Below are 13,167 nucleotides of genomic sequence, written 5' to 3'. Positions count from 1 at the left end.
CACTTAATTATTCTTTATTTTGACTGTTGAGAGACTCATCATGAAGAACATCCCATCAGACTGGACATATTCAAATTTCACACTGGGAAAGCATTTCTCAAACCATAGTGAAAGGCTCAAGTATTTTGAGACTATAACTTTTTTAGATTGCTTGAAAATAATACTGAGACATTTGAAAAGCTTAAAGTTCTGGTTGGTAGTTTTCTTTTTAAAAATTTTGTTATTGTAAAGGTGATGTACAGAGGGGTTACAGTTACATGAGTATATTTCCTGTCAAGCATTGTTCCCCCCTCTCCTTTTTCTCCTACTATCCCTTTATCTTTTAACTAGTTTTTTTTCAAATTAGCAAACCTCACAAAATAGTGCTATATTTTCTACTCATCCTATTAATTGAACTACCATGTTTTATTCATTTGTACCTATATAATCTATCTATTTAAAATTTCTGATACTTCTTTGTTTGTTTGTGTGTGTATACCAGACTTGGGGCTTGAACTAGCATCTAAGTGCTATCCCAGAGCTTTTATGATCAAAGCTAGCACTCTACCTTTTGAGCCACAGCTCCACTTCCCATTTTTTTTGGTGGTTAATTGAAGATAAGAATCTCACAGACTTTCCTGTGTGGGCTAGCTTTGAATCACAGTCCTCAGATCTAGTCTCCCTAATAGATATGATTACAGTCATGAGCCACTGGCAGCTTCTGATACTTTAAAGTACAATTTTCAACCTGCTAGGCATTCAATATTCACTTATTTTTCTTGTATTTTTAACAAATAAATAACACACATAGAAGTTATGTTAGTGATCATTGAAGCAATGATCTGAACTTAAATTGTTAAAAAGCTAATGAATTTTCTGGAATTATTTATTAATTAATCTTTTTTAAATTAACTCTTCTATCAAGTGCCATGTAATTCTTTCATATACAGCTAAAATTCTTATACAAAGAAATATATCTCTTTCTAATATTTCTCTGCAAGTTCCTTCTTCTGTGTACTCATAGTTATAAGGTTTCAGCATGGAGTGCTGTTGTACAGTCCTTCCCAGTTCTGTGCTCAGTGGCCTCTTGTTTGTAGCATAGAATAGGCCAATTGGCCTATTGGGAGTATTCCTCCCCATGGAAAATGGCCAACATTACTAATCCAAGTTTGATTTATTTTTTAGACTTGAGAAAGTGATGGAAAAGGCAAGAATAAAGGCAAGCAATAAAGCGATCAAACACAAAAGAGTCTCATGTCTATAGCCACAATATTGTGAATAATTCACAAAGCTGAGGAAATATTTTTAATACTTTAAAATTATTATCTGATCCAACAAAGAAGACACTCATGTCACTAATGGATGGGTGAAATCTGGACATATGTCTTTGCCTAACTCATTAATGTGAGTGTCATTGATGAATAAATGAGTATAATGTAATTCATATGGAACTCTACTCAACCCTCTACTTAACTGTTGGCCCGAAAACTTCAATGAAAGCATTGTGTGGAAATTTTCCATAAGAAATTTATAATAAAAGATATTGTTTAGTGTATACTATATAACCTTTGTATCAATAAGACTATAAAATACGAATTTTTGTTGTAAACTTACATTTCCTTGCAATTTTTGGAGAGCAGCTTGTTATATTTCTTGATACTCTAATATTAAAGATAAAAAAGAAACTGATTTATGTGACAATATGTAATTTCCTTATTAGAAATATAATAGGTTTTAAGGTTTTTGAAGTACTTAAACCACTCTGAAATTTTGTTTTATTCATAGAAATAATTTTTGTAAAGTTCGTCTTTGGGTTCTTTTAAATTATCATGAATGGTAGCTTTTTAAATTATATTTTCTCATATTTTCTAAGTAGTAATTTTTGGAGTTTAGTATATTAAGGTATCTTTTAAAACTTTTCATTTGAACAATTGATTTCTTCCCTCTTAAAAAATTAAGGCTATGAAAATATTTCTAAATAGAAATTTTGGAAAGCTTATACTATTTAGTAAGAAGCATTTTTATTTCTAAACAGACTAGTTTATAATTTTCTTTCTTCTTTGACCAATAATTTGTAGAGGAGAATTTTTGGTTTTAACTGGTGGATGTTTCTTTGAGCTTCTGTTTTTAATTATGTATTATAGTCAAGAAATGCGGACTGAATTATTTCTACTTTTTGGAACTTATTCAAATGTCATCATGGACTAGTCTATAATTAAGTTAGCAAATCATGAATGTTTAAAACAAAGGTTTTTTTTTTAGAGAACAAAATCTGTGTGTATATACATAAAACGTGTAGAAATCTCAGTATAATAGTGATATGTTAATTTCCACTTATAATCAAACTTATAATTTATTTTGTTGTCATTTTAATAAAGATTAGTAAGTATCATGTTTCAAAATAGATTATATTGTTTGTTATATAAAATGGTATCTTATGCTGGGCAGTATTCAGGAGGCTGAGATCTGAGGATCATGGGGGAAGAAACATATGTGAAACTCTTATCTATAATAAACTACTCAGAAAAAGCCAGAAGTGGAGCTGTAGCTCAAGTGGTAGAACACTAGCCTTGAGAATAAACACGCTCAGGGACAGTGCCCAGGCCCTGAGCTCAAGCCCCAGGACCAGCAAAAAACAAAGCAAAACAAAACAAAAAGCAGGTATCCTTTTTCCTGGTTGAAGTTCTGGTTTTATGGTATACTCACCTTTTCTTTCCTTGCTTTTGTGCAGTAGCTTTGTGTATTCCTTTATTTTACTAGGTTTTGTTTTATCTTTTCTATGTAGCATAGAGCATACTTCTATAATACTTTTACTCTCTGCCTTTAGAAGTGGGCTGTTTAAAAATAACAAGAACAAGAACAATTTCTTGTTACAATTGAGTGTGCAGTCTTACATTTTAGTCATCTGGCTTTTATTTATATGATCTATTTTTTGATGGTGCCATGGCTTCAATTCAGGATCTTGCACTTGCTGATTAAGTCAGTTAGGCCATAGTTGCAGCCCTTTATGCTTTAGGCTATTTTTCAGACAAGATTTTGCTTTTTGCCAGGGGACACCTCAGTCCTATGGTTTGCCACATGGCTGGGATAACATGCTACCACATCTTGACTTGTTGATTGAGATAAGGTCTTACTTTTTGTTCAGGGTTAGCTTCAAATTACATTCTTTTCCATCTTTGCCTCTTGAGTAGCTGGGATTACAGAAATGAGCTATTGTGCTTGGCCTTTGTTTTATTATTATGATACAGTCAGTAATTCTTTTTTGGTATAGGAACTTTTGGGATAGGAACTACGTTGTTGACTTTTGTAAGGGGTATTTTAAAAGGATGTACACATTCTATCATATATTCTAATTTTCTAATGTATATCTAATTGTTTATACGTATATGTCATATATATGTAAATGTATATATCTAATGGATATCTAATTATCTAATGTGTATCTAATTTTTTTGAGATATGATTTTGCTGTGTATTCCAGGCTGGTTCTGAACTCATTCCTTCTGTTCTACTCTCAAATGCTAGGATTACTGGCATGAAGAACCACTCCAAGTCTATTTGTATGATTTATGTGTGTGTGTGTGTGTGTGTGTGTGTGTGTGTGTATGAAGTGTCCTGGGACTTGAATTTAGGGCCTTGGCACTGTCTCTGAGTTATTTTGCTCAAGGTTGGTGCTCTGCCACTTGAGCCCCAACTCCATTTCAAGCTTTTTGGTGGCTACTTGAAGATAAGAGTCATAATCATAATCCTCAGATCTCAGTCTTTTTGGGTAGCTAGGATTACATATGTGAGTCTACTATTGCCTGGTTATGATTTTTGTTTTTCTAATTATTAACGACAGGATGATGCAGCAACTTTTGATTCTCTCTGAATTAGACAAAATGTCTCAGATTTACTTATTTTTCTTTGGAATTCTTCTACTTTTACCTCCCCTTTACTATATCACTCAATCATCATGATTTTGGTTGATTATAGAATTTTCTTTTTAATATTGATTTTTAGTGTTTGTATTTAAATATCGTAATAATTTGTAAGATTGTGTAATACTAAGTAGATTAGGCTATTCTTTAGAGTTTCTTTTTCCTCACAATTTCTTTTTTTTATTGTAAAAGCACCGTACAGAGGGGTTACAATTACATGGGCAAGATAATGAGTACATTTCTTATCAAGCATTGTAGCCTCCTCCTTTGTTTCCCCTTCCCATCACTTCCCATCCCCCTCCCCCCCCCCCCCCGGCCCCCCACCCAATCCTCCCTGGGCTGGGAAGGTGGCTCAGTGGTAGAGCGCTTGCCTTGCATGCATGAAGCCCTGGGTTCGATTCCTCAGCACCACATAAGCAAAAAGAAAAAAGCCAGAAGTGGCGCTGTGGCTCAAGTGGTAGAGCGCTAGCTTTGAGCTGAAGAGCTGAGGGACAGCGCCCAGGCCCAGAGTTCAGGTCCCACGATGAGACAAATAAAAACAACCCCCCCCCCCAAAAAAAAGAAAAAAACCAGTAGTCCTCACAATTTCTTTATTCTGCAATTTTTTTTTTTTTGTCAATCATGGAGCTTGAACTCAGCCTGGGTGCTGTCCCTGAGCTCTTTTGCTTAAGACTAGCACTCTAGCGCTTTGAACCACAGCTCCCCTTCTGATTTTCTAGTGGTTAATTGGAGGGAGTCTTATGGAATTCCTGCCCTAGCTAGCTTTGAACTGCAGTCCTTAGATCTCAGCCTCCCGAGTAGCTAGGATTGCAGGCGTGAGCCACCATTTCCCAGACTGAAGCTCTTATTTTAGGAAAAGGTGTTAGATTTGCAGCCATTGATTCTGAAAGTAACTGCTACCTTCTCTTAGTGTATCTTTAAAAAGTCTACAAGTCTTGCCCTGTAAATTTCAGACCAAATGAAAGTAAAATCACCATGTCTTCTTGCTTCTTTTTTACTGCCAAGATGTTTGCAAAACTTTCTTTTCTCTGAAAACGACATTTTCTGTGTTTAATATATTCTTTCAATTAATTTTTCCTAGAACATGGTGAAACTTTCAAACATAAATTCTTTTTTTTTTTTCGTCGGTCGTGGGGCCTGAACTCTGGGCCTGGGCGCTGTCCCTCAGCTCTTCAGCTCAAGGCTAGCACTCTACCACTTGAGCCACTTCTGCCTTTTTCTACTTATGTGTGGCTGAGGAATCGAACCCAGGGCCTCATGCATGCAAGGCAAGCACTCTTACCACTGAGCCACCTTCCCAGCCCTCAAACATAAATTCTTGAATTATTTTTAATGCTTCTATTTATTTATACAGGGTCTATCTCAAAAAATCTGCCCTCATCTTTTAAGATCAAATTCAGTTTCTGTCCTTCAAAGCTGCCATCTTCTCTCTTGTCATTTTGAGTATGCTTTTGCATTAACATATTGCCTTTCCTTTATCAGTTATTATGGTAGATATTTATTAACTCACTGAGCTAATGTGGAGAGAGAGGCTCTGATTAATGAGGTTTACTTATTTCTATAATATAAATAGTCCCACTGTAGGCAGTTTGAAGCTACAAGCATGGGGTCATTTAAGGAAGACTTGGGAGGAGGTGATCACAGTTGAACTCGCCAGGCACTGGTGGCTCATGTCTGTACTTTCTAGCTACTCAAGAGGCTGAGATCTGAGCATTGCGATTCAAGCCAGCCTGGATAAGAAGTTCATGAGACTCTTATCTCCAATAAATCTCAGAAAAAGTTGCAAGTGGAACTGTGGCTCAAGTAGTAGAATGCTAGTCTTGAGCTAAGGAGCTCAGGGACAGTGCCCAAGCCTAGACTTTAAGCCCCAGGACTGGCACAAAAAAAAGTTGAACTCATGAGCTAGTATAAGTTAGTCCCAAAGACAGCACTGTAGGAGGAGGCTCCTGAGAGTCCTCAGGACCCTTTTGGTGATTCCTGAAGGTCTTCTGATCATCTGCCATATAGAATCTTGTTCAAAACATTTTTTGGACAGTTCATGCCAAACATATTATTATGTATATATGTTTATGAATCTCTTTATATCTAAATATTTTTACTTTTTAGAATTTATTGAGATTTATTGGTAGAATAGTTTAATAATATTAGTCATATAATACCATATATAGTACCTATATATAATAGATAATAGTATATATAGAAAGAATCTTATTGAAAACATATATAGAAATATAATTTCACAAGATAAGTGTTTTAGAGTAGTTTATGACACATTAGTTTTTAACTTAATATATATATTTCCGATCATACTTTCTCAAAGGAAATTAGTGTACTACTTTAGCTATACATAACTTTTTAGGGACACCAATGAAGTTATTATACTTTTAGTAGGCAGCAGATAGGACAGTCAGACCACATATAGACATCTGGTTTTGGTTTTAACTTCTACATCTTGCCAGTGAAAGAACTTTCAGAATAAATCCCTCTTGATACTGATTTTTTTTGTCCTATGGAAAAATTGTACAATGACTTATCTATGACAAAAATATACTTCATAATGGTTCTATTTTTCTCTGTTTTCCACTGTTTCAAACAGTTGAGTGTGCAAAACTGTTCCATTATAAACAACCAGAGAAATGTTGGTTGTTGCGCTGTTATTCCTCTTCATTAACCTTAGTACTTCTTTCCAAAGCAATCAGCTGCCAGAAGAAAAATGTAATTTGTTTGCCCTTCTTGACAACATTAATTTGACAGCTTTCTTAAAAATATATTTTATTGTAAAGATACAGAGGGGTTACAGTTATATGAGGAAGGTTATGTATATATTTCCTATCAAGCATTGTTACCCCCTTGACATCTTTTTATTGGAAAGTTTTTTCTTCTTCTTCTTTGGGGGCTTGGTTAATGTCCTAAAACTGCAAAGGAGGGCTGCCCACAGCTCATGCCCACTCCAGGAAATTATTTCCTGAATGTAAACACTTTCTAGTTATTCCTGTGCCACCAACTAGGTAACACTATCGGTTCCTTATGTGGCACAACATCCTGCCAGTTCTGCCTCCGGTCTTTCTTCCCTTCAATTGCTCTGCTTCAAGCCACAAGAAGCATCAGCCTGGAACTATCTTCTTATTGTTTCTAGTCTTCCTGTAGTGTCCCTACCCGGCCAGGTTTCCCAAGAGAAGCTCTTACACCAAGGTTATCTATTCACTACATACTTGGTATCTCTGCAACTAGTAGGTCTTTCTGCAATTCCAAACCATTCACACTTCAAATCCTATGGTCTGCCAGAAGTCAGGGAGATATCTCCTTTCTGTGCTTTTAACAGCAATATTCATTTTTGTGTTCACCGTGTTTTGCTCAAATGCATTATGTGAGATCTTCTGTACATAGAGTTGGAAATAAAATTATTATGATCCTTTTTTTTTTTTTTTTGGGTCCGGTCATGGGGCTTGAACTCTGGGCCTGGGCGCTGTCCCTCAGCTCTTCAGCTCAAGGCTAGCGCTCTACCACTTGAGCCACAGCGCTACTTCTGGCTTTTTTCTTTTTGCTTATGTGGTGCTGAGGAATCGAACCCAGGGCCTCAGGCATGCAAGGCAAGCGCTCTACCACTGAGCCATCTTCCCAGCCCTGATCCTTTTTTTTTAAAGAGAGGATTTTGGCATGTTGCCTGTGCTGGTGCTTCAATTGCCGAGCTCCCCAGATCCTCCTACCTAGCTTCCTGAGTAGGGGAAACTGTAGCCTGCACCAGTGTCCAACTTGATTCTTGTTCTTTAATGGAGCCTAATTTACTGTAGTGGATTAGTGTCTAATTATTTTTCATATAGTTGAATTGACTCTAAGGTGGTTTGGAAATCATTATCAGGCACTATCACGTCGCACAATCCTCCAGTGTCCATCAAATTGGGCAGATGGTGTAGCTTATTTTGAAACAGCTGTTTTGTTAAATGAGAAATCTCAAGTTCACCCTGCAAATGAGACCACTTCACTCTGTTTAGATTTTCTGCAGAATCCTACTTCTTGAAACTTTATCTTTAAACTGAAGAGCCAAATACTCAACTCAAAAGAATGTACATGCAAATCCCCCCTGCCTTTTTCAACAGACTTTGCTTTGTTTTGGTGATTTCTTCTCCTCCCCTCCAAGTCCAGAGGCCTGAATTCAGGGTTTGGACACTGTTCTGAGCTTCTTTTGCTTAAGGCTAGCACTCTACCACTTGAGTCATAGCTCCACTTCCTGCTTATTTATTTATTTATTTTAGTAGTATATTGCATATAAGAGTCTCATAGACGCCGGGCGCTGGTGGCTCACGCCTGTAATCCTAGCTACTCAGGAGGCTGAGATCTGAGGATCGCGGTTCAAAGCCAGCCCGGGCAGGAAAGACCGTGAGACTCCTATCTCCAATAAACCACCAGAAAAAAACCGGAAGTGGCGCTGTAGCTCAAGTGGTAGAGCGCTCGCCTTGAGCTGAAGAGCTGAGGGACAGCGCCCAGGCCCAGAGTTCAAGCCCCACGACCGACAAAAAAAAAAAAAAAAAAAAAAGAGTCTCATAGACTTCCTTGCCCTTGCTGGCTTTGAACTGTGAGCCTCAGATCTTCAGCCTCCTGAATGGCTAGGATTAAAAGTGTGAGCCCATGCCTGGCTGTCTTGATAATTTTTAAGAGGGGTTACTATAGAGATCAAACCCAGAATACCTCAATTCTCCAATGGAAACAAAGCCAAAATAAAGGGACAAAAATCTCTGTGGTTTCTACAAGGATTATAATTTCTTTAAGATTATAGTAGTAGCAGAGAAATAAATATAGAGAACTCATCCCTCAGTAAGTTACCAAATAATTAAGAATAGATAAATATAAACATGTTGCCTCGAAGTGGAATTAGAATTATCAAGAGGTCTCTGTGCTGGGAAATGATGAACCAGATCTTACTCATGTAGGAAACATTTATTTGCCAGATGTTATAAGAATCAGTATTATATAAAATTTCCAAGTGTGATTTCATTGTTAACTGACATTTTTCCCAACTCAAGCAGCTTTAAGTTTGCTCTACCATACATCCCTAGAAAGGCCTAAAAGTTCACTCAGGATTTCCAGTGCTTTGTTTCAAACTCAAGATTATTTCCCACAAGATTCTACTTTGAAGGGAGCATCCAGAGCTCAATGCAGGAGTCATTTAGTCTAATAAACAACCAGAGGCTCTTAACCTGTTTCCAATAGATTCTCTATCAGGACTAGGGATGTAATTCAGGGGATCTATGCTTTTTTTTTTTTTTTTTTTGGCCGTCATGAGGCTGAACTCTGGGCCTAGGCGCTGTCCCTCAGCTCTTCAGCTCAAGGCTAGCACTCTACCACTTGAGCCATAGCACCACTTGCGGCTTTTTCTGCTTATGTAGTGTGGAGGAATCGAACCCAGAGCCTCATGCATGCAAGGCAAGCACTCTTCCACTGAGCAACTTCCCAGCCCAGATCCATGCATTTTGATGAGAAAAAAACCCTCTATTTTCACTAAACTCTAGCTTGGAATATGGTTATTAATCAGGATAATACTAGCAGCTCTTAAGATCTTTTCACCCACAACTAAGTATGTGGGTGAAATGTATAAGTCACAAATGCATTCTTATCACATTATAGTTGTACTGTATATTTAAAATATCATTAATAATTGTCATTACTTCCCATAAGAGTATAATAAGTATTTCAGAATATAGTAAGTATAATAATAAGCTGATTATATATTTCAGTATAATCAGCTACCTTTGTAATTATTTTATTGTATGCATTTAAAACCATATGTTAACAAAAAACATTATGCTAAGAAAATATCTCTAGACTTCACCACAAAAGTGATGATATTAAAAAAGAAAAGTTCAAGCTCCTTAATCAGTTTCCCTTGTGGTATTTATCCACTCATCATGTGGATTTAAAGAAATGGAATGATAGATTTAGGTCAGGGTATAGACTCAATGTGATGTCTCCCAAACTCTTGAAATCATTCATATGTAGCACTCTTGTCAAAAAGTATCCAATCCATTAAACAGAAGAAGACAACAAACTCCCTAGAAGCAATGTGTTGTGATTGTCTGGGATGATACTAGCAATTATAATAATAATGCATATGTTCTTAACCTTCTTAAACTTCCCGCTAATTTTACTGGTAAAAATCTCCCTCAAAATAATGCTATTATTATGTGTACTACATCCATGTGACAAATGAGAGAACTGAGGGTTAGGAAAGCTGGAAGTCTCTCCACTGGTTAGGGTTGAAAGAAAATGATGATATTGTTATCTCCACTTAACATCTGGGGAAACCATCTATAAAACTTAAGGGAAGCTGCAGTGTCAGAATGTGAATCCAATTTGGTCAGATTCCAAAACCTTGTATATTTTCCATTGTATTGTGCTGCCTACCTTATTTCTACTTTCTCCAAACAAATGACAATCATAGCCCAAGAAAATTATTCTTCACACTGTTGAATCCTGGGGTAAACTCAAAGGAGAGAGGAAGAGAAAGGATTTCCCAAACCTCCAAAACTCCACTGGGGAGCTCTTTGGAGGGGATAGAATTCTATTTTTGCTAAGCTCTGACACATCTAGGTGAAAATTAGAAGTCGTAGTAGCCACTTTTCCACATAAGTCACGGGTACATTCTGTTCATATTATAATTGGTCTATGTGGGAGAGGGGCATGTTTTGGGGATGTGAGATCTGTGCCTCCTTCCCAGCCCTGCCTGCCCCAACTCCCACTACCATCTAAAGGCTTCTCTCTCTGCTGTGCAATCTCCTGTACACAGCTATTCCCAGGAAATGGAATGTATGCTCTGAATCCAAATGAATGCTCTAAATGTGGAACTGGAACCATAGACACATTTCTCACATCTAATTAATGGTCAATGCTTGCATATCTTATTTCCCACTTATGTGGAGGTAAACCGTATTAAACTTAATTTCTGCAATTTAAGAGGAAGAGAAACACCCTCTCCCCACTTCTTATTCTTCTTGTTTTCTCATTTGCTGTTAAGCTATTGCAAATCACAAACCAAGAACTTGTTGTTAATTCCATTACCAGAGTGGGTGGTAGTAGGGAGTCTTTGCACTTTTTAAATAAACTAGTCTTAGGAGGGCTTGTATTCTGCAAATGCCAGCCCTTGCACAATAGCATGGACACACCCTAGTTCCCCCACTTTTTTCCTAGACGTTCTCACTTTTGTCATTGTGGTAGTGCCATATTTCATCTTTTCAACTCCAGTGAGATTGATAGCCTCTATGGAGTTTTGTTCTGCTATGTAGCTCACTCATTTTTAAATGGTTCCTCTGAACCGTGTTAAGCATTGTACACCAGTGCTTTTTAAAAATCTTTACTACAATAATGAAGTCATTACTTACAAAATCGTGCATGTTTAAATTTTGGCTCATTAAACTATTTGTTTATCTGAACCATGTTAGGAGCCTGTTCTGTTCAATTTTCCCTTCTTTTAATTCTAAATCCTTATGCTCATGAGACAGTTAATATCCAATTAAGTGCTTACAGAAGGTCTTTCTCAACATTTTGCACATTAGTTTACTGTTCCAAAGATAAAACCTAAAAACAACAATAAAGTAAACAACTTCGGTTTCAAAAACTAACTTCCAAACAATATGCATGCAAACCCAACCCCTGCCAAAAAGTAAAATGCAAAACCAGAAAAGCTTTATCCCAGTCATCTTTTCAAAGTGTCTAGCCAATGTTCTTTACTTTTTTCCTCTTCATATGTAATTATGCATTCTCTAATAATTTAGTAAAGTCTCCTTTAAGGATCGACATGAGAGTTAACAATGAAGTTAAACTTGAGACTGCGAGGAGACAAGATTAATGTACCGTTTTAGTTCTCTATATTGTAGTGGCTGAAGAAAGATGTGAGAAAAGCTGAAGTGTATTCATTTTCCTTCTTCTCTTCTCTCGCCCTGCCTTTTCAGGAACTTCCAAAACTTACAGAATCTCAGCTTGGCTTATTGCCGCAAGTTCACAGACAAAGGTTTACGGTACCTGAACTTAGGGAATGGATGCCACAAGCTCATCTATCTGGACCTTTCGGGCTGCACCCAGGTTTGCCTCTCAGTCTTCTCCCTCCTTCAGTAGGCAATCGCGTCCTCTGGAGAGCCAGCTGCAACCAGTCCTCATGTTGCACTAGTGCTGTGCACAGACCACAGCACCACAGCACACTTTTCAGAGGTTTTAAATTACATGACCCCAGCTGCTTGAAGTTTCCCCAGGATCGCTACTATAGGCTCCTGGCTTCCTTCCACTGGAGTGTCACATCCACAAGGAGGCAGAGCTCATTGGATGATAAAACAGACCACTTCTGTGAAGACACTCCGAACATAGCATAGTTCTAAGAACAGAACTACTAAGACACAAACAAAGCAAAACCTTTTTGGGGGAGAATTTGCATAGGATTTCTGAAAAGCCAATAAGCTCCTATGCGAGGGTTTTTGGGAGAGTGGGGAATTGATTAAAATTCTACTAGTAATTCATATGAGAAAGTACATTGCAAGGATCCTAATTATTAAACGTGCCTTGCATTCTTGGGTTAAGTAAACACCCTGAAGATGTAAGGTCCACGTGGGAAGATACTTTAATTGGAAGGGACAGGAATAAAGAAAATTGGCAAGAAATTGGGGGAAATTGGGGGGATAAGGCATAGGGCTTCTGAAAAGTAGTTACTGCCTCATGGCTGGTTTCTTCTGTTCTGATAGATTGAAGCCTTAACTCTTTTTTTGGGGGGGTCTGGTCGTGGGGCCGGAACTCTGGGCCTGGGCACTGTCCCTCAGCTCTTCATCTCAAGGCCAGCGCTCTACCACTTGAGCCACAGCGCCACTTCCGGCTTTTTTCTTTTTGCTTATGTGGCGCTGAGGAATCGAACCCAGGGCCTCAGGCATGCAAGGCAAGCGCTCTACCACTGAGCCACCTTCCCAGCCCCGAAGCCTTAACTCTTTTTAAACTTACTTTTCTTTTACTTCTCCATGTATTTTGTAGACACTGATGTCATGATATTTTCCTTATTCTGTACGAGTGATATAGCACAGGTGAAAAACAGCTGAAACTAGTTTCCTAACAACAACTAGCTGTAGCCATCAGATACTGAGTGATTAATCTATGGCAGGCACTGTGCTGGGTGGTATCCATAGATAAGTTTATTTCTCGTATCATGTCATTTGGTATGTTTATTGGTCCTATTTACAGGGGAAAAGACAAAAGTTCAAGGTGGTCAAATAAATTGTCCAAGGTTGCAGAACTGTCA

At 37.6% G+C, this 13,167-nt stretch overlaps 2 protein-coding genes across 2 annotated transcripts in view; one reads left to right on the top strand and one right to left on the bottom strand.

Moving 5' to 3' along the window:
* The window catches only part of Lrrc17 (leucine rich repeat containing 17), a 36,581-nt gene extending 24,467 nt beyond the window's left edge, over positions 1-12,114 (bottom strand). Inside the window, exon 1 of the mRNA XM_042684690.1 lies at positions 11,913-12,114. The gene's annotated coding sequence lies outside the window, so the exon portion shown is untranslated. The remainder of the gene's footprint in view (positions 1-11,912) is intronic.
* Fbxl13 (F-box and leucine rich repeat protein 13) overlaps positions 1-13,167 on the top strand; it is a 156,746-nt gene that overhangs the window by 83,669 nt on the left and 59,910 nt on the right. The window contains exon 12 of the mRNA XM_042684529.1: positions 11,843-11,972. Within this exon, the coding sequence (XP_042540463.1) occupies positions 11,843-11,972 (130 nt within the window). The remainder of the gene's footprint in view (positions 1-11,842; positions 11,973-13,167) is intronic.

The sequence above is a fragment of the Dipodomys spectabilis genome, unplaced genomic scaffold (assembly GCF_019054845.1).
Source record: "Dipodomys spectabilis isolate Male_0828 unplaced genomic scaffold, ASM1905484v1 ptg000089l, whole genome shotgun sequence".
In the NCBI taxonomy this organism is placed as follows: domain Eukaryota; kingdom Metazoa; phylum Chordata; class Mammalia; order Rodentia; family Heteromyidae; genus Dipodomys; species Dipodomys spectabilis.
The sequence above is the reverse complement of the archived record's forward strand: the minus strand, read 5'-3'. Positions and strand labels throughout refer to the sequence as shown.